The sequence below is a fragment of the Pseudopodoces humilis genome, chromosome 8, assembly GCF_049639895.1.
Source record: "Pseudopodoces humilis isolate 2021_Gansu_Grassland_sample_001 chromosome 8, ASM4963989v1, whole genome shotgun sequence".
Lineage (NCBI taxonomy): Eukaryota > Metazoa > Chordata > Aves > Passeriformes > Paridae > Pseudopodoces > Pseudopodoces humilis.
The window spans coordinates 30,576,289-30,595,310 of NC_142207.1; the positions used below are offsets into that span (position 1 = coordinate 30,576,289).

Consider the following 19,022-nt stretch of genomic DNA (forward strand, 5'->3'; position numbering starts at 1 on the left):
CACAAGACTCGCCCCACATCCAAAGTACCTCACTCCTAAACGTCCAGGGCACTGTTGTGCCACATTCTGGGTACTGCTACATCCATTCCTCCCTGGCTGCAGCCTGGGACCTGTTTAACCCCACAGCAGCTGATGATGGCCCTGCCAGCGCACACCAAAGGAGCAAGCACCACCTTTGTGTTAAAATGGGAAAGGTAAACATGATAGAAAAATAATTTTGAGATGCCTTCCTTGATGCTTAAGGATGAATTTCAGTATTTTGATACATGGGTGGAAGTGACAGATTTTGTCTGCTGTAGGATACATTCCCCCCAAGGAAGTTAGAAGTGTTGCCACTAACTGCCTTCCAGAGAAGCAGAGAGTCCTGAAAAAGCAGGGTAGGGAGAACTCAGGTTTCACTGAGTGCTGGATCGTTCTTGTTCCAGCATTTTTAATCTGAATAGTTTTAGCAAAATATTGTTTGTTCAGAGCTTTTAGTGACCTGTGCCATTTGCATCCACTTGCCTTCATACTGCAGCACCACAGGAGATTATCTTCACTCTTAGGCCCTTGAATTCACCATTCCGATCCAATTCTACACTTTGATTTATATAATTAAGTGTTATACAGGAATTCCAGTTGATGCATTAAAGTCCTATTAAACTGGCTCCTGCATGAACTGATGCATTTCCTACATGATGCAGTTGTCTTGGTATTTGGAAAGGTTTCATTGTGTTCCGAGCACCCTCCACCTAAGAATCTCCATACTCTGTGAACTCCACAGAAGATTCCTATCTGTACTCTCTAACCAGGCATGTTAAACCACCTCTCATCTGTCTCAATATCTGGAGAGGAACTTCTAGGGAGAAGATTTGTTACTTACCTGTATACAGCACCAAGAACCACCCTGATTTCCCCTGCCACACCTGGAGCTAAGCTCTGTCACCAGCTGAAGGCATTTCCTGCTGCTGTTGCTTTGACAGCAGTAACCCAGCCTCAGAGGGGAAGATTTTCAGCAGCTGAGCTGTCACTTTGCTAACTGATCACAAGTCAGACAATGAACTCAGTCTTGCTATTAGCCTTTTAAATATACTTGTGTGGGGGGGGGGGGCATGTTAAGCATTTTCTGATGTCACAGAGAATCAGTAATAAACTAAGAGCAGAATCAGCTTTTCAAAACTTTAATCTCTCCCCATAGTTCTGCATTCCTTTGGAAAGAGAAGCTGCTAAAATTTCTGGCCAAAGGACCTGAAACATTTTTTAAAAGAATATTTAATTCATAAAGTTTCCACTTGCAGTATAAAAGAAGTAAGATGCCTGTTTAGAAGGCTGCTATCCAACTGTAGTCCATTTTTCTTATTTTTCGTAGCTCTTTTTCCTGGGATTTAGACAGTTTACATGTCATTTCTCCTAATAATTCCATAGGGCTTGTATCTTCTTGTTCCATTACTGTGACATCTTCCTCATCTGAATCACCGTCTGTTTTTTCACTTTCCATTTCTACTTCATCAGCAACTTCTTCAGCACTGGAAGATGGTTGGAAACAACCCAATTAGTAAGTGCTCTCACATGCTACAGTACTATCGGGGAGAAGTTATCATGCAAACAACTAAGTAAGCAAGATTGTTTTTAATTTTTTATTTTATTTCAGTCTACATTAAAACTACTACACTTCTCTTGCCATCTCAATTTCAAGCTATTTCTCAAACAGCTCTCCTTTAAGTAAACTTAAATAGTTTTCTTTTTCAAAATACAGTACATAACTGCAGAGCAGGCAGGTCAGCGCTATGACAAATGTTACAACATTGCAGTCCTACAGGATCAGAAACATTGAATCAATATACTGGTAGTTGAGAGCATGTCAGTATTCAAGAATCTGAAAGAGATCACTTGGACTTAAAAACTGCTACAATATCTAAAGCATTACTAGGAAAGAAAAATAATTCTTTGGTTGTTTTTTTTTCTCTGAACATAGAGCGGTGTTTGAAGTAGCTGTTGCCTTCTGAGTTCAAGAGTTTTAAGTCTGTGCTGAAGTAGAAAGTACAATTCCAACGAATTATATGGAACTTATCATTTAAAATGCATTAATTAATAGTATTAATTCAAGTGTCTGTTGTACGAATAGTCCAGATCTATTAAGAGTGAACTGCATGGCAAAACAGTACTGGTCTTCTAAAAATCATCTGTTCTAACACAAACTATTCATCACTCACAAAATGTAAATGTAGAAGCACACAGTAATATCACAGTGCCAAGGAAAATAGAAGCATTTAATGTTAATAATATATCCGCTGTATAATATATCCACTATACAGTGATAAATTGTGCTCAGTCTTCAAGGGCCCAATGCTGCAGCCCTTTCATGTATGTACCTTTAAATGCTCAGCCATACTAATCTCCACTGTCAAAGTACAACCTCTGCAAGTGCAAATATTTACACAGGTCACTGAACTCTCACACTCTTCAGGACTGAAACTAGATGCAAGTTTCCATGTATTAGATTTTTGCCAGTGTTTTGTGGATGTTTTGTTGTACCATGCAGACACAGATCTTGCAGCAGAGGCCAGCACAACGTGGCAGAAGCCAGGGCACACTCAGGAGCTGTGTTTGTTCCCAGGTAAGCTCTGGCCCTGCGAGACACCTGCTCACCTGTCTGCCAAATCCGCACCAACACCTGATTCCACAGACAGGTTTTCATCCCTGGCCTGGCAGAGTTTAATGAAACATTTTAAAGAACAGATGACACAAAAATGCAATCTTTTAACTGGCTTCAATATAAGTGACAAGATATTAATCCTGATACAATGCCACTGTCATGATCCCTGTGCCTGCATTCCCATTTTAGCAGCATACATTGATTCCAAAGGAGAAAACAACAACTTTCAGTACCTATCAAGCTACTCTATTAAACTGGAATTAATGCACTGTAAGCCAAACTTAGATGTGCTTACAGTATACACGTGTATTTTGTAGCTTAATTAGAAATTATGTTTGAGTTCTAAACAAATTCTTAAGATCAAGTTTCTAACTCCTTGGTGTATCTAGAAACTGAAACCAAAAATTGTGCAGCAAGTCATAGAAATTTCAAATAAAGTTGAGAATCTAGTATTTAACCAAAAACAGCACTAAAAAGCCATTAAATCCCTGGAATAAAGTTAAATTCATAGAGAACATTTGCATATAAGCACGTTATGCAAAACCTAGCAAAAATAACAGCAACAAAAGAGCCAATACACTAAACAGCCAGACCATTACCACACTGAAGTAGTCTACTAACTTACTGAACAGGTAAAGTGTGTTGGAAAACTGCTTTTACACTTTGAACAAAGATGTACATAATTTAAAATAACTTTGATAACTAAGGAGAATTCTTGAACTTTTCTTACCTTTTGTTCTCTTTGGAGATGAGCAATGAGTTAATAAATATAGTGCAGAGGAAGGAAGCAGATGGCAAAACGTGTGCTGGAGTGTGCAAAAGCTGCAAAGATAGAACAGAAGCTTTATGAAAGATTTTGTTTGTCGTGATTTTGCTTGTACATTTACTGCAATTACTCCTACCTCTTTGACAGCAGGTGAAGCTTGCTCCTGCTTATTATGAACAACTGGTTTTCCAAGGTCTGTATCTTCCTGTGCATGCTGATGTCTGTGCTTTCCCAACAGCAAACTAAATGGTGTCACAGGAAGACTTTCTTCTACTGCCAGCTTGGAAAAATATAAGTAGAATTTTAGTGTTACAAGTCTAAGTTCTATATCCTTTTAAGTTACGAAAATTCAGAATAAACCCAGATGAGGCAAGTCTACACTCCAATTTAACTCAACTGAGCTATGTGGCTCTTTGTACTCATCCTCTGTCAGATGTCTGGAGAGACTTTTGCACAGAGGGTTGCAAAACTCTCCAGAATCTGGACTCAACACTAGATTTTATTTTGCTGATCTACCTATTAAGTTCCAGGTGTGGAAGTGGTGCATGTGCCAGAAAACCAAAGGATGGGTTTTTCTGGTTCTACTTAGAATCAAAAGATCATTTATACTCCAGTGTCATCTGCGGAGAGATTCAATTATGTAATGGGGAGCAAAACATGGCACTTTGACTTCTGGCATTTTCCTACATCAATATACATAAATCTGAGCACCAAATTATTTCCCACCCTCCAAAGAAACTGATTGCTTATGCCCACATTCCCACAGCATTTTGTATTAGTAAGATACTAACTTCTACTTTGATCTATTTTACCTAACCAACCATATCAATCAAATCCTGCTGTTTCAGTGAGGATGAAACACTTCTTCAACGTGAATTAAAAAAAACAAAAACAAAAAACAGAACAAAAAAAAAATCTATTTCCCAGACTACTTCTCCACAGAAATACATACTGAAATGCAATTTTGGAAATCCTTCTCACTGGTAAGTCACAATTGACTGACAACTATTCAGCCCCATTAGAAAGCACAGTTCAGACCACACTCAAGGCTCCAAGTGTTACAGGAACCCAGATAAGGAAAGACCTTAAAACATTTTGCTTCATTTGTGTAACCTGAATCTTTTAGAAAAGTACTCTCTTCTCCCTCCCAGAGGAAATGAAGTATCAGCTTACTGATACTTTAAAAATTTTTTTACAAACAGCACTTCTTGTCAAAAAATAAGAAAATCCAGATTACTGCCCCATCTGCTAAGTGCCTGTGACTCCATGTAAGGATCTGGTGTGCATTTTCATGACAAAAGGGAATTTCAATATGACAAAATGACCACCATCAGAATTTTGAACTGCTCTGTCCATCTAAGTCAGAACTTCTGTGAGAGGTACCTGTTTGCTTGATGGTGTGAGCCTTTCTTCCAGAGACTTTGTGCTAAGTGTCATTAGCTCCTAAAATACAGAAGGACATAACACAGTTATCATGTGTGAAACTGCTTTCCTTATTTCCATAGTTCACCTATAGAAGCTTCCAAATGACCCAAAACCTTTTATCAGTCAAGTGGAAGAGGCAAAACCATCTCTTCCTCTTTATTTTGTAAAGAAACTGAAGACAAGCAAGAATGGACAGAGGTTCTATAGACTTTTTGGGAAAAAAACCAAAAAAACACACACCCCCATCCAGAAATTACAGGGAAACTGAATATTATATGGAACATTTGAATAATCAGCAATAATTCATACAGCTTCTAGGTGCTTGTTTAAGTTAAACAAGGCAACGCTCCCAAGTTATCTAGTGTCTTGTATCAATGAGGCAGCATAAACTATTCACAGTAGAAAACCAGTGTATAGTTTTGAGCTTAGGCTGTTCAGGCAGTGCTTTCAACAAAGCACAGCTTACAATGACTTGAAATCAAAAAAGAAACTCCTATGCTCACAAGCAGAACTCTGAATTCCTATCAATCCTTTTTAAAGAAAACAGTTTTTCCCCAGGATCCACCTACCAATTACTATTCCTTACTTGTGTATCCGTAAGAAAAAACAGTTGGGATTTTCTTAGCCAAAGGTATTTTTCTGAGCTTATAGTTTCAGGTTCATCTCTTGGAACAAAGGCAGCAAGAAGGATCTTTTCTTTACAAAGATTTCTCTGGATGTAGAGTGGCCGTGGCTCATTCGGTTTAAACACGAACACTGCAAAACCAAGAATATTTTTTCTTTAAATCAGGAAATTCTTATGCTCCTGGCCAGCTGTCAAAGCCCTCCAGAAAGGCTGGAGAGGATTACCTCCAAGCACCAGTTTACAGGAAAATAACTGGATAACTTTACTCAATAATAGAAGGGACCCTTCACAGCTCTCCAGTCCAGATAACATACTTGGAAATTACCAATTCTACAGGAAGAGGCAATTTAATGTCAGAGCTCTAAAATGTAGCTGCACAGCTCTGCATTTACAAGAGAGAGTCAAGAACATTTGGTGGTAAATCCTGAGATACATCCTGTACCTGGAACTACTACTGGAAGAAAAGGTAACACACTTTATTTAAATGCTGCTGTCAGATACAGCTCAGTTTCCAGAAGTGCAAACACACACTGAAGTCCCTCTCACCGTTTTCATGGTCTGAATTCTAAGAAAACCTTTTCTAGAAATTGTGCTTCCCCAGTTTTAAATCCTGCTGGTTATGACTTGTCAAAGAAGGCTTTGTACTTACAGCTGGACTCTTTGGAGAGCCACGAGACTGCAGCAATATGTTCAGAAAGGGGATCAGGTTGCAGAACTACGATATTGAGATGGGCACTCCACTCCACTGAAAAGCAAGCACAGCAAGAGCCAGAGGTGAAAAGGAGCCAACAGAAGGTCAAACAAACAACACACAGGGCCTTAGCTGCTGGAAGAGGCAGCTCCACTCATTCCCTGGTGAATAAAAACCACAAATGCTACCAACTCTAACACAAGTATAAGAAATACTACCTATTACCGGGCTACCATTCACCTAATTTACAAAATATTCTGCACATGCATACAAAGCACATGCATATGACAGGACACTATCCTAAGTACAAAAATCGTCCCATTTCCATAGGGCATTTTGTAGTGTGCAAATCTGGTATTGAACTAGAATTATTTCAAGGTTTCACAGTAATTTCAGGTATTAAATTACTCTAGCACACATTCAAGCTGATCTTACATGCACAAGTGAGCAGGTTCCAGCAACACAGAAAGCCATAATCAGTGGCACCAATAAGGTACTTGGAACATGTTAGTCTCCCAAAGCAGATGTTCCTACAGAAGTAAAAAGTCAAAACAAATTAGTCACCTTCAGAATTCATCTTTGTTTCTTTGCGTACCAATTACTCACAAGTCACAAAAAACATTCAGTTATGATTTAGTTTTAGTATCTAAATCCAAAGTTTGCTTTTTGCATTCACCTCTAGTGGCATGAAACTCCACACACAACTACCTGGTAAGTCTGATGATTTAAAGTATGCATAAATATGTAATATATGTTTCTACAGCATTCCAATAAAAGGAGGGATTAAAAACTTAAATAAATTACAAACCCATACATAATTCTAAGTGTTCACACTGGGACTGGAAAATAAAGAAGCCCTACTATTGTTTAGGAACTAGAATGAGAGAAGTAGTTAAAGGGTTACTACAAGCTGCTCCAGTTGAAGAAAGCATGTGATTTAATTTCTCAGTCTCTTGTTTGAGAATAACAGAACAGCCTTATGACTTCTAATGATAAAAGATTTTCAAAACAGCTAATTAGGGACAGAATTTGTATATTAAAGCATAGCCCTTTGAAGTCATGCAAGTAATACAGTAAGTCATTAAATTTGTAGAGCAATTTATTTCCTTTTAATATAAAAAAATACTAAAGACTGTAAGAGGAGGCAGCTGGCCTGGGAAAAGCTTGCCACTGTACCAAGCTGGTGGTTCACGTGCCTCCCTACAATTCTCCTAAACACTAGTTTCAGAATAACATTTCTCAATTTCTAATCTTAGAGGACCAATATAAAACAGACTTCATCACACAAAAGAAAAGCTTACAAACATACACACAACACAAGGAAGGGAGAAACCTCTGTATGCTGCTATGATTCTTTGTCAAAGAGTCTTTAAAATATTGTGACCACACAATGTTGATGTCTTTTATACTGACAGCATACAACGGAGCACTGCTGGGATAGTCTGCCAGGAAAACATAGATTTTCAAACAGAGGCTAGAGAGGATCAAGGTATGTATTTCACAGTACAGATGAGGTCATCAAGTCTTTATTATATAATTTCTATTTGCATGTTTGTATACATGGATAAAGAATCAACTTCTTGTATTTACAATTTTCCAGGACTTTGATTCACCCCTGGATTAAAGGGGAAAAAGAGAAGAGCTATCAACACACTACTTGTGTGCTCCATGATACAGATTTAAGGATGGGAGAGGTACAGGAGACATAAGCAAGTAAGAAGGAACTGTAATGCTCAATCTTACTTTTAACAGTATTTTTAACCAACCACCTAAAAGCCATTTTAGTCTTTTCTATATATGAATTTGAGACTGGTAAATTCAATGTTTATGCACATATACAAGGTCTTGGACTTCTATGAATTGATTCTTTCTTTTCTGAGTGTTCAAATCAGACACAGAAGAGCAGCTGAAAAACGTACCTTATATTTCCAGGTGGATGGCAAAATGTACACTTAAGATCCCAAGTAAGTGAATCCCATACAGTGACAGTTTCTTCAAAGCTAACAGCAAGCAAAGAGCCATCTTCTGAGAAGCAGCAGTTTGTAGCTTGGTAGTTGTGGTAGCTGCCTACAAAGTCACAGCTCCAGCTCACACTCTCGTGTGCTGCATTGAATGAACAAGCCAGTTAATTCAAGTCTATACATGAAGAAAGAAGAATTCAATTATTATTGCAAAATAGGCTCAAGAGCAAGGCAGTTTTCTTTCACAATTTTTGAAGAGTACAGAGAATCTGCCCTGTTCTAATATGAAAAAGAGCTGATAGGGTTTTGATTTGTCCTCAGTTTGGCATTTTAACTGACCTGGTACAATATTCATGCTTTATTTGCCAACTCCATTAACTGTGCTCTCAAAGAGGCAGAGGTTAGGTAAAATGATACTCAAGTAGATTCAACATTTATTGTTTTAAAAATTGTTCTGTCATTCTAGCAAGAACACAGTGATATTACTCAAAATCTGAACATTTGAATCCACTGAAGCTCATGGTTCACTTACAGAAGATTTGAGGATCACCAAGTGACCCACCAGCATGCTATTGGTTCACCTCCCACTGCATTCTGTTGGGACACCTTTCCCACTCTTGACAGTTACCAGAAAATAAACTGGAGTGAAGTGATGCACTTACCACATTAACATACATTTTCCAGTATAAAATAACTCCTACAGCATGCTTTTGAAACATCCAAGTAGGATGAGGGAGAAAAGGAAAATCACTCTATGCTAAGATACCCTTTATATAATGGCTACAAGTTGATGATTAAAAGACCTGCCTGTAAAAAAAAAAAAAAAGCCTGAAACGATTGTGTACTTCCAACTGCATGGCACCATCTAGGGGCCCAGCAAGAGACCTGCTGCAATTAACACATACCAGAGTGAACTCAACTGAGCAGCTCTTTGGTAAACCAGTAATTGCTGCAGAAAAGCTGCAGCATGTCAAGCCTTTCTACCTGAGCATTCCTACTCTGCCTCACTGGGCAAATACACCACAGCAGTCACCACTAATTGGTACTTTGACATATGCCATGAAACAGAACCCTGTAGTCACTTAAAATACAAACACCCTGATGAGGCCAGTCAGCAGATAAAAGACTATTTTTATGGAAGAAAAAAAAAGTTAAGTTCCATCCCCATCTGACACTATACTCAAGATCAAAATATCTGCTTATTAAGTTGAGATATAATTTAGCCTCAGAATAATTTATGAAAAAAAGCAAAACCAAACACTCTTTCAGCTACCACTGTGGGGGTTACTATCAACACAGTAAACAAGGTTGTTTTTCATCTCATCACCAGCCACAGTTGAGGACCAAAGAGCTTGAAAAGAGAAAGTTTGGCGAAGTTTGCCAAATGGAAACCCTAGTAGCTCAAAAGTACTTTCGAACATGTTCTTACCTGCCCACGAAAAGGCAAACATGACTAAACCGCAAGCAGTTTAGCAAGACCACTATCACAGCTACTTAGGAACACGAAATGACAAGACATCCAAGTGGCAGGAAAATGCCACTTCACTTAAGTGTGCCTGACACTGTAATAATATTTAAGCAAAAGGACATTAATATGTTGGAAATCTTGTATTTCACGCCCAAAGGCATACAGGGCAATCAATAAACATACACAGATGGTCTGTTTGAAAGAAGTGAACATCAGCATGTCTGTCAAGAGGCAAAATTTGATTATTAAAAGTATCTCAGAAACACCTAAATACCCATTCTGTGATGCTCAAATACCTAATGGAAAGGAAGGATGTTCAAAAATTGAACTCTGAAGTGGTGCATCTGTAGAATTGCAAAAGTGCAATTATTTTACACTAAGTCAGCTCAAACAGAGTAACACATTTCTGTATCCTGCTCCTTTAAGCAGGAGTCTCAAATGAAAAGCTGACCCAGAGGACTGACAAAAATCCATTTTCTCAGCATGGAAAAATCATTACAATTCTTTAACCAATAAACACAGGCTGCCATTCCTTTCTGCAGCAGCTTGCCAAGGTCTCTGGCTATTTCAGGAACCTTCATACCAAACTAATCCTGTGGAACTGTGACAGAACTCCATCACAGGATGCTCAGGAGAACACAATACTTCATGCAGCAGCAGAAGCAGATCAATGCAGGGGACTAAGCAAATGAAAGTAGGGTCTTAATTTCTACAGCATGACTTCAAATGTCATTGTTGGTCCTTTTCAACTCAGGTTATTCTTATGGTTCTATGTTACAGGGTACAAGTAAGAATATTTTGGCCACTCTTACCTTCTGGATCAGTGTCTTCCACCATCACCCAGACTTTAAACACACAGTCTCTGCCAGTTGTTACCAGTATGAGAGAGTCATCTCCCAGTTCATCCATGTCACGAAAGCACATGTCTGTGATGTGGTTGTCATGGGGCGTGTTTATTCTGGTGTTCAGCGTAAAGCTATAGAAAAAGAAAACAAGCTTGCCATTCTATTTCTTTTGGAACTTGGGGAAGATTTTAGTTCAAGTTGGTTCTGGAATGGGCAGGGAGAAGAGCAATCAAAGGAATTTCTAATTAAGACAGCTAAATAGTATTGCATTAACAGATCAGGTTTCCCTAGTGGCTTCCATACAGTAGCTCAGAATTACCACTAAGCAGGCATCTTTCAAATACTCAGCCTGAACTCTGGACAGTCCTTCTGGTACTTAGTCATGTGGCTGATCTGCGTAGTAGCTTTCTTTTGCCTTGTTTCTTTAAAAAAATACCAATTTATTGTCAAAATGTAATTTTTTTAATAGGAAAATTAGGGACAGGGTATTAGCCAGATGCATGTTAGCTGAAGAAAATGACCAACAATAAAATTATAATCTTCTGTACCTCCTGGAGAAGGACTAATTGATTAATGATGGATTACACATAGATGGAAAACTATGCAAGCTATAGAATCATTTTGCCAGGTCCATGATTTTTAATATCCAGAAAACATGTGAATTTAAGTCCCATGGTTACAATAGTCTCTGATTCCTGTAAGTAAAATAGATCCAGAGCAATTATTTCCTGTGGGTATTCAGTGCAACTCTGTGCTCTGCCACAGATGCTGGTAACTTCCCAGATATGGAAAAACTCTGCCTTTGCAAGGCAATGTTTGTGCAGGGATCTGTGTGACTGACAGCTGGAACACCAGCTGTGATCACTACCTTTGTGTTTCTTCACTGTAGAACCACAGCTTCAGCTGCAGCTCAGGGTCAGTCACTTCTTCACTCTCCTCTACCGTGGCCAGCCAGGTGCCCTGAGCGCTGAACGCGACCTTCACCAGGTCTGACTGCTTCAGACCCGCCTGGTGGATGTACTGGCGCTGCACAATGTCCAGCTGCAAAGCAAGGCCACAGGTCTATTTTAAAATTCAGGTAGAGCTGTAAGAGATACTACTCACAAAACCATGGAGAAAGCATGTTCTGAAGGCTCCAGCTAGACCTGACTGGGCTGTGGCGCAAAGAAGTACGCCAGCATGTGGGGAAAGCAGAACTAGGGCATGTGCATTCCACAATGATGCCAAGTGTGGGAAAGAATGAAAAGTAATTTGAAGGTGTTTTACTTACAAATTTTTAACAGGATAGCACAGTGTTTTAAAGTACTTTTTTCAGTATCTAGATTTGCTTAGCAAGTGAAGTCAGAGATAAAGCCAAGAACATTTCAGCCTGAAATCCAGCCTTGTGGGATAGCTGCAAGGTTTTTTTCCCCATTTGCCATATTAAGTCTTCAAATGAATTTTGATACACAAGTTACTTGACTGAGTAAGTTAAGCTTGGTACAAGCCCATCCAACTTACACTGAACAGCTGCTGGTCACTCTGGAGGGAATAGAACTGCAAGTGGCCTGGCTCTCCATTCAGGACCAAAGCTTTGGTTCTAGGATCAACCACTAGGCCAGTCTTGACATCCCTACCTGGAAACAAAAATCAGGTGACAAATAACCAAAGCTGTCAAGTGATACATTCCACCCTCTAAGTGGAAGATAAATTTTACTGCACTTACTTTTGATTAGCCCTTGAATACTTCTGGAAAACCTTAGGTTGCTGTTGATTATCGTAATTCCTGAAAGAGAAAGCAGACAAAGTCTTACAAAAGGCACACACCTCATGGTGGGAAAGGGACTGTAACCATCTGTACTGTAACTGTATCTTTTCCCAGTTTATGACACCAAGGTGGAAAAAGACAAGTTACAGCAGTCACCAGGCAAATTCACAGAACTGATCGAAGAGCAAAAGAACAAGCATCTGTTTTTTTCAGATCACTAAAAAAAACACTAAAATTTTATATAGTTCTTAGTTAATTCATCCAAAACAACAAAATAAAGATTTGTATTTCCATTCAAGTGATACTTGGTCGCGTTTTGGCTTACTGTTGTCTGTGTGCAGGGTGCAGCAGAGAGCACCATCAGAGGACATGGAGATGTACTCGATAGGAGACCCCAAACGAGGCAGGAAATCCTTCTGGCATGAAGATTCATTGTGCCATTGGACTAGAACGGATTCAACTCCACCACTCAGCAACCTGGTTCCTTTTCCAGCAACAAAATACAGTTAAAAAGTTTTGTTTATAAAGAAATAAAATCAGCAACCTGTATCTTCACAATGACAGACAGACATGAGTTTCTCAAAACTTTTTAAATTGTCACAAGTAAACAATTAAATCAATCCTAGGCAATACACACAGACACGATTCTCAATATCCCCTGTTAAATTGCTAGAGAAACTTGGATTAAGTAAAAGGAACTTGTGTCTACAGTGAAATTTAAGCAATGCTTTGGGAGCAGCAGATCCCATCACTTTCTGAATCAGTTGGATATTTGTGTTAGGATATGGCTGAATTGCTCTCCTTCTGTGAGAAGTACTTTGCAGTACGAAATACCTTAAGGAGAATAGTTCAGATCATGCAATTCAGATAACAGCGTAGTATTTCTGACAGCAGGTTTGAGCTCAGACAAGATTGAACTGTTTTACGTGGATGCAAGTATAACTGGCAAGAACTCATCAGTATTATTAATGACACAGAAGGGGAGGAAGAGTGGAGGTGAGAGAGGTGAGAGGAGGGGTTAGATTTTTCTTTCTACCACAGAAGGCAAATAACTGACATTATAAATGCTAACCAAAATTCAAATAAAAAAGTAATAACTCCTTTAATTTTTATTTCAGATCCTTCCTGGACATATTTAAAATTCTAGAAATTAACTTGTTAGTAAGTGGGACAAACTTGAACCTTCTATAGATTCTTCCTGCTGCAACACTTCAAATTTGAGAAGGTTTTGTTTGCTTGACAGAGATTTTTTTGGGTATTTCTATAGTTTTTTTTTTATCGCTTTGTTTTTCATTTTTGTTTTACTCACCCTCCACAGAAAAAGCCAGATCCATGACAATATCATGATGCCAGTGCAGTGTGGAATATGTGTACTCTTTCCTGTGGTGGAAATTCCTCCTGTATGGAGAGGAGCAAAACAATTCTTTACCCACAACATCAACAACAGAGTAAACAAAAGGAAATATTGAATTAATTGTATCATCCTGTCCTCTAACTTCTAGACCCATTTGTCCTAGGCTCAAGTGATGCAGAAGGAAGGAAGACACTACAGGTTTTCAGAACCTTCCTGGTCCACACCTCACATCTTAGATGTACTGAGCAACTGAGCTCAGATGTACTGAGCAGCCCTGGAGCAACTTAACCATGTAATGTTTTTAATCATGTATTCCACTGGTGTGCTCTCCTTAGGACTCTACTTGCCCATAAAGAGTTATTTCAGCTGCCCTTCCATTACCTTTTACAACTAAGTTTAGATTCAATGGAGCATAATTTATCAAGCATTTTTTTCCACTTGACATATACACTGTCAACACTGCAGGTTCATCGCTCATTCTGACTTCTGAAAATGGCAATGCTAAGGACAAATTAGACTGCTTTGATCAGGTTTGACTTAACTCCTACAGTTAGAGAAGTTTATGGGATACACAGTTAACCAAAACACAAATACCAGAGGCGAATCTTTCCGTCAGCATGGCCAGTTGCAATGCAATCCTCCGTAGGATGGCACACAACACAACTGAAGCGATTGTCTCCTCCTTTTGTCTTCACAGTACTTAAAGAAAACCTTCAAAAGTTAAGAAAGTAACTTTAATTGTAAGAGTTAGGTTGTTTTTCCTAGAACAAATCTTCAAAAGGATTGGCTAGTGCACATAAAAATAATTCTGATTAGCAAAATTAAACATTTTCAAGTTGTTATGGTTACATGCACTCCCAAAAAACAGTGACAGACTTATTTTCCTCTTGATTTCCTTAATTCTTCAGATTCAATCAAGCTAAAAGAGCTTTTGCTTCTGTTTTTCTTTCCCTCTTTGCTTTTCTCCTGCTTCCCTCTTGCTGCCTAGCCTTGCCCAAACTATGTCACTTGTTTCAGGTCAGCATCAACCTAAGTATCTAACTGAAAAAAGAACACCCCTGAGTTGCAAAGGTAAGGTACCACTGCCACTGATCTGCTCACTTCTACAGGAAGCTTCTTATTTATACAGTGACTACGTCCCCTCCAGCAGAAAAACCAAATATGAGATCATGTGTGCACATGTCACGAGTTAAAAAACATTCAGGATCTATCAGACTGAATCAATACCTGCCATTTTCATTCTCATTCTTACCTGTTCAACAGTTTCCGTTTAAAAAAATAAACTTGGAGAGTCACATCCTTCACTGATACCACATATGCACCCTGTTAAAGTAAAGCCATTTAGGACATGCGGATTATGTTTTCATACAAGAAAAAAATAAAGTACATTCCACTACAAAATACTTATACTGGAAACAACATGTAAGCTGATGTAAAATACTTTATACTGGAGACAACATGTAAGCTGATGTTAAGTAAAATAATTTTCCACTGTAAGTGTCAAAGTTCCTTTTTTTTTTTTTGTAATATTAAAGAAAGCATAGTTCTCACACTGATTCATTTACTTTCAGTTTTGTTTCAGTACTGCTGTGATTTGTATAAAGACATAAACAGCAAAAAGTTCATTTGAGAGGAAAAAAAAACCCCAACCAACCCAACAGCCCAGAGAAGAAAAAACCCCAAAGGTGAACATACTTCTCTTCCAAACGCAATGTGCTTCACTGATGCACCCACACCATCCAGAACCACTGAGAGTTCCTTGCTTTCCAGATCTTGGCCTGCTCCTTTTGTCAGCTTAACTGAGACCAGCTGGAATGTATCTGACCAAAGAAAAAAATCTGTCTGAAACCAACAGTAGTACTGAAGAATGAGGACCAGACAGTGGGTAACAGTGCAAGTGTAAGCAGAATCCAAGGGAAGCTGCATAGTATTTCCTCTTGCTCTGAATTAGCAATATATTACAGTACACAGTAAGGCCAAGCTGTATTTATTCCAGACAAAATCCCACTGAAAAATACCTAGACCTGCTGTGAATAGGACAAATCCATTTATGGTAATATTGCCTAAGGTGGGAGAATAAACTCCAGCACTCATACCCAACTTCAGCAGCATAACCTGTACCTTGGTCAAAGACGAACTGCATCTACGAGACCACATCCATGCAGTACATGCATTAAAAGCAAAGACAAGCACTCTTCTAGACAAATATAAGCACTCTTCTAGACAAATACTGAAATGACAGATGTCACAGAATGAGAATGAAAGACGTACAAAATGCATGACTTAAGACATCTGCCACAGGATTTAAAAAAATATTTCACAATTAACATATTAAAGCTCATTCTTGCAGCACACTGTTCACTGCTGGGACAGTAGCACGGACACAGAATGACTGAGATTAAATGGATGATGCTACTTGTACTGTACCTCGTTCACCCTTCTTGGGAATGACAACAAACAGCGAGTCCTCCGCACTAGCAAGTGCGTACAGTGCAAGAAGTTTGGATCCTACAGTGAAAGTCTGAAGAAAAAAAGAGAAGGAAATCAACAATTACTACATCTGTATGTACGTCTTTAAAATAAGGTAATCATGTCTTAAAGAAACATTCACGCATTAATTAAAAATTTTGATTCTAAGATAAATACACCTTTATTCTATCAAGCACTAATACAAATGTTAAAACAATACTAATAAATTATGAGACATTGAATTTATTGAAAGACCTCAAGATATCTTATCCCTAATACAAAGCAAAGGGCACACCCAGAGGTGGGTATTTATCACAGAAAATGTGAGCAAGTGTAAACAGCCCACATTTTCAAGCCATTGGATCAATTCCTATTGGTGTATCCCAAACTGCAGCATACTTTCCAGAGCTACACTGCACTCAAAACTGCAGCTGGTAGCAAAGTCAGTATGTCAGTACCTCTCCCATCTTCTTCCCTGAAAAGATCTGCATCATCATCAAATTCTATTACTACCATAATTAGATGGGTTTTAGGTTGTGTTAATACTAGAACAACCCATCTCACACCGATTTGTGCCCATTTTTGACATGATCTTAACAGGAAAAACTCAACATACTTTAATAGGAATCCCATCCATGAAGTCCCACAGCTTAATGGTGCCATCGAGAGAGGAAGAATAGAGCTGGAGAAAAACAAACAAAAACAACTATATAAGTAATAGCAATACATCAATGCCAGATCCACCAGATTCTACATAAAATCACAACTGTGATTCCAGGTAACTGAATCATAAAAAAAACCCACAGGACAGACAAGCTCTATATGACTTCAAATAAAGTACAAGTACAACACTATTACCCTAGTTTGAAATGTAAATTGTCACAAAGAGCGAATGCATAGATACCCACAATGTGAACACCTAATTTTCCACAGTTAAGATGCAGTTCAGTCCCTCTTGGTGAATAACTCTTGTTTATATCCAGACACAAAAAAACCCCAAACAAACTAGGAGCAGGGAAGGTAGCCTGGGGCCAGAGGCAGCCACTGGGCAGGTTAAAGGGATTTAGGCGCATCTGCACCAGTACCAGCAGATACAGAAGGGCCAACACCAACCACAGTACTTCTGATTTTCTCACATGCTTCTTTTATTCTTTCAATCAAAGAACCGGAAATTTTGCTATATTTCCGTTTTGTTGTCATTCCACTCAAGAAGTGTAATCCACGTGACGTTTCACGTTTGTGTTCGTAGGAAACTGACACTGCTGTACCTTTCTTGTCAGGTTTCAGCGAAACATCAGCTCGACGGTGCCCTAATCACTCCCAGCCCCTTCCCAAACTCCAGCCAGCCCCGGGACAGCCCCCGCGGTGGCACATAAGGGTCAGGGGCACCCCGGCCACCCCCAGCCAGACCTCTCCCCGCAAACCTGCATGTGGTTGTGCGGGTTGAGCTGGATGCCGGTCACCAGGTCGGCGTGGCCACCCATGAGCCGCAGAGTCTCCTCGGTGTTCACGCTGTACACCTTCACGAAGTCCCCCGAGGCGCACAGCAGGTACCTGCAGGGGGGAAACGCCGTTACCCCAGCCAAAGGGGCCCGGGCGCTCCGCGGCAGCCACAGGCCGCGGGAACACCGGCGGGCAGACCCCCGCTCGGAGCTCTGGCACTCCCCCCTCAAGCGCGGCAGCCCCGGCCCCCCGCCCCACTTGCTTGGAGTCGGCGGAGAACACGGCCCTGGCGCCGCGCAGGGCGCTGCCCCCGCACCGCACCACGCGGAGCGCTCCCGGCGACACCATCTTGTCCCGCCGCCACCCGCGCGCCGGCCCCGCCCCGCCGGGCGCCGATTGGCCCCGCCCGGCGCCGATTGGCCCCGCCCGGCGCCGATTGGCCCCGCCGGGCGCCGATTGGCCCCGCCCGGCGCCGATTGGCCCCGCCCGGCGCCGATTGGCCCCGCCCGGCGCCGATTGGCCCCGCCCGGCGCCGATTGGCCGCCGCCGCCGCGTGCTGCGGGCGGGCTGCACGCGCGCGCCCCCTCACGGAGACACTGGGGCGGCGCAGGAGGGGAACGGCCCTAAAACCATCTCGTCAGTCACCCAGGCCGTGGCACCCAGTGCCGCGTCCAGACTCCCCCTGAACACCTCCAGGGACGGTGACTCCGCCACCTCCCTGGGAAGCTCTTTCCAACCATTCTTTCTGTGAAGAATTTCTTCTTAATGTCCAACATGAACCCCCGCTGGCACAGCTTGAGACTGGGTCCTCCCGTCGGTTTCGTGGAACAGAGCCCGCCCCTCACCTGGCCACAGCCTCCTGTCAGGTAGTTTGTACAGGGCGCTCCGCCCTCCATTGGTGCCCCTCAGAGCTCCGGTGAGTGCGGGGAGCTGTGGAGCCTGCGGGGGTGCTGCCCGGGCCCACTACCGGGGTTTTCGTCTGAAACCTCCCCCGGCTGCTCTCCCCGGCCGTTCCCAGTATGAAAGGCGGCGGGGGCGCTCAGCAGGGCTGGGCTGTCCCATGAGGGGCTGTGCCGCTCTCACTCCCTCCCCGCGCACTCCTGTCCCTGCCGGCCTCAGAGCCTGGCACCGGCTGTCAGGGCGCCGCAAGGGAGAGTCCTCTGGCTGGGTCTGGAATTGCGCCTGTCTGAGGAGAAAAATGCGTTAACTCCCTTGTTTAAGTATGCAGAAAGTCTGAACAGAAGAAACTGATGGGTAGGCTTTGCTAAAACCCTCTTTGTTCGCCGACTTGGACGAGCTGTGGGTTAGCTGAGTTACTGAGCACATCGTGTTCTCGTATCTGGAGGAAAACCGCTGTCAGAAGCAACGCGAATGTCTGGAGTACACCGTGATTTATGGTGTCTGCGCCCTTCACTGCTGCTTCAGAATAGCAATTGCAGTTCTTGCACAGCTGTGTAGTTTTGGCAGCTGTTTACACGAGTGAAGCTATCTCTGCTATGCTTGTACTTGATTTTTAAACAGTCGCCCTTCACAGACAATAACAGGGACAGGTGCCTTATGAGGGGGTAGTTGTGATCATCCTTCTGTAAACTA

The 19,022-nt window shown here is 41.1% G+C and overlaps 1 protein-coding gene across 1 annotated transcript; it reads right to left on the reverse strand.

Moving 5' to 3' along the window:
- Window positions 1-1,144: 1,144 nt before the first annotated feature.
- Window positions 1,145-17,821, reverse strand: WDR75 (WD repeat domain 75). The gene is made up of 21 exons (XM_005530332.3): window positions 17,692-17,821; window positions 17,411-17,540; window positions 16,603-16,668; window positions 15,945-16,038; window positions 15,213-15,337; window positions 14,770-14,840; window positions 14,112-14,228; window positions 13,473-13,561; window positions 12,489-12,647; window positions 12,122-12,181; window positions 11,917-12,032; window positions 11,285-11,457; window positions 10,384-10,547; window positions 8,062-8,245; window positions 6,578-6,672; window positions 6,101-6,196; window positions 5,413-5,582; window positions 4,785-4,844; window positions 3,538-3,681; window positions 3,366-3,457; window positions 1,145-1,505 (listed from the first exon to the last, which is right to left on the reverse strand). The coding sequence occupies exons 1-21, from the start codon at window positions 17,775-17,777 to the stop codon at window positions 1,301-1,303; spliced, it is 2,496 nt and encodes an 831-aa protein (XP_005530389.2). The 5' UTR covers window positions 17,778-17,821; the 3' UTR covers window positions 1,145-1,300.
- Between the last annotated feature and the right edge of the window lie 1,201 nt (window positions 17,822-19,022).

What these genes read in the sequence shown, in the direction of transcription:
- WDR75 (XM_005530332.3), bottom strand. Translation starts at nt 17,777, where the DNA reads ATGGTGTCGCCGGGAGCGCTCCGCGTGGTGCGGTGCGGGGGCAGCGCC. An exon ending in ACATTGCGTTTGGAAGAGAA is followed by an intron (nt 14,841 to 15,212) that starts GTATGTTCACCT and finishes TTACTTTAACAG; the next exon opens with GGTGCATATGTGGTATCAGT. An exon ending in TACAGTGAAGAAACACAAAG is followed by an intron (nt 10,548 to 11,284) that starts GTAGTGATCACA and finishes CTTTTTCTATAG; the next exon opens with CTTTACGCTGAACACCAGAA.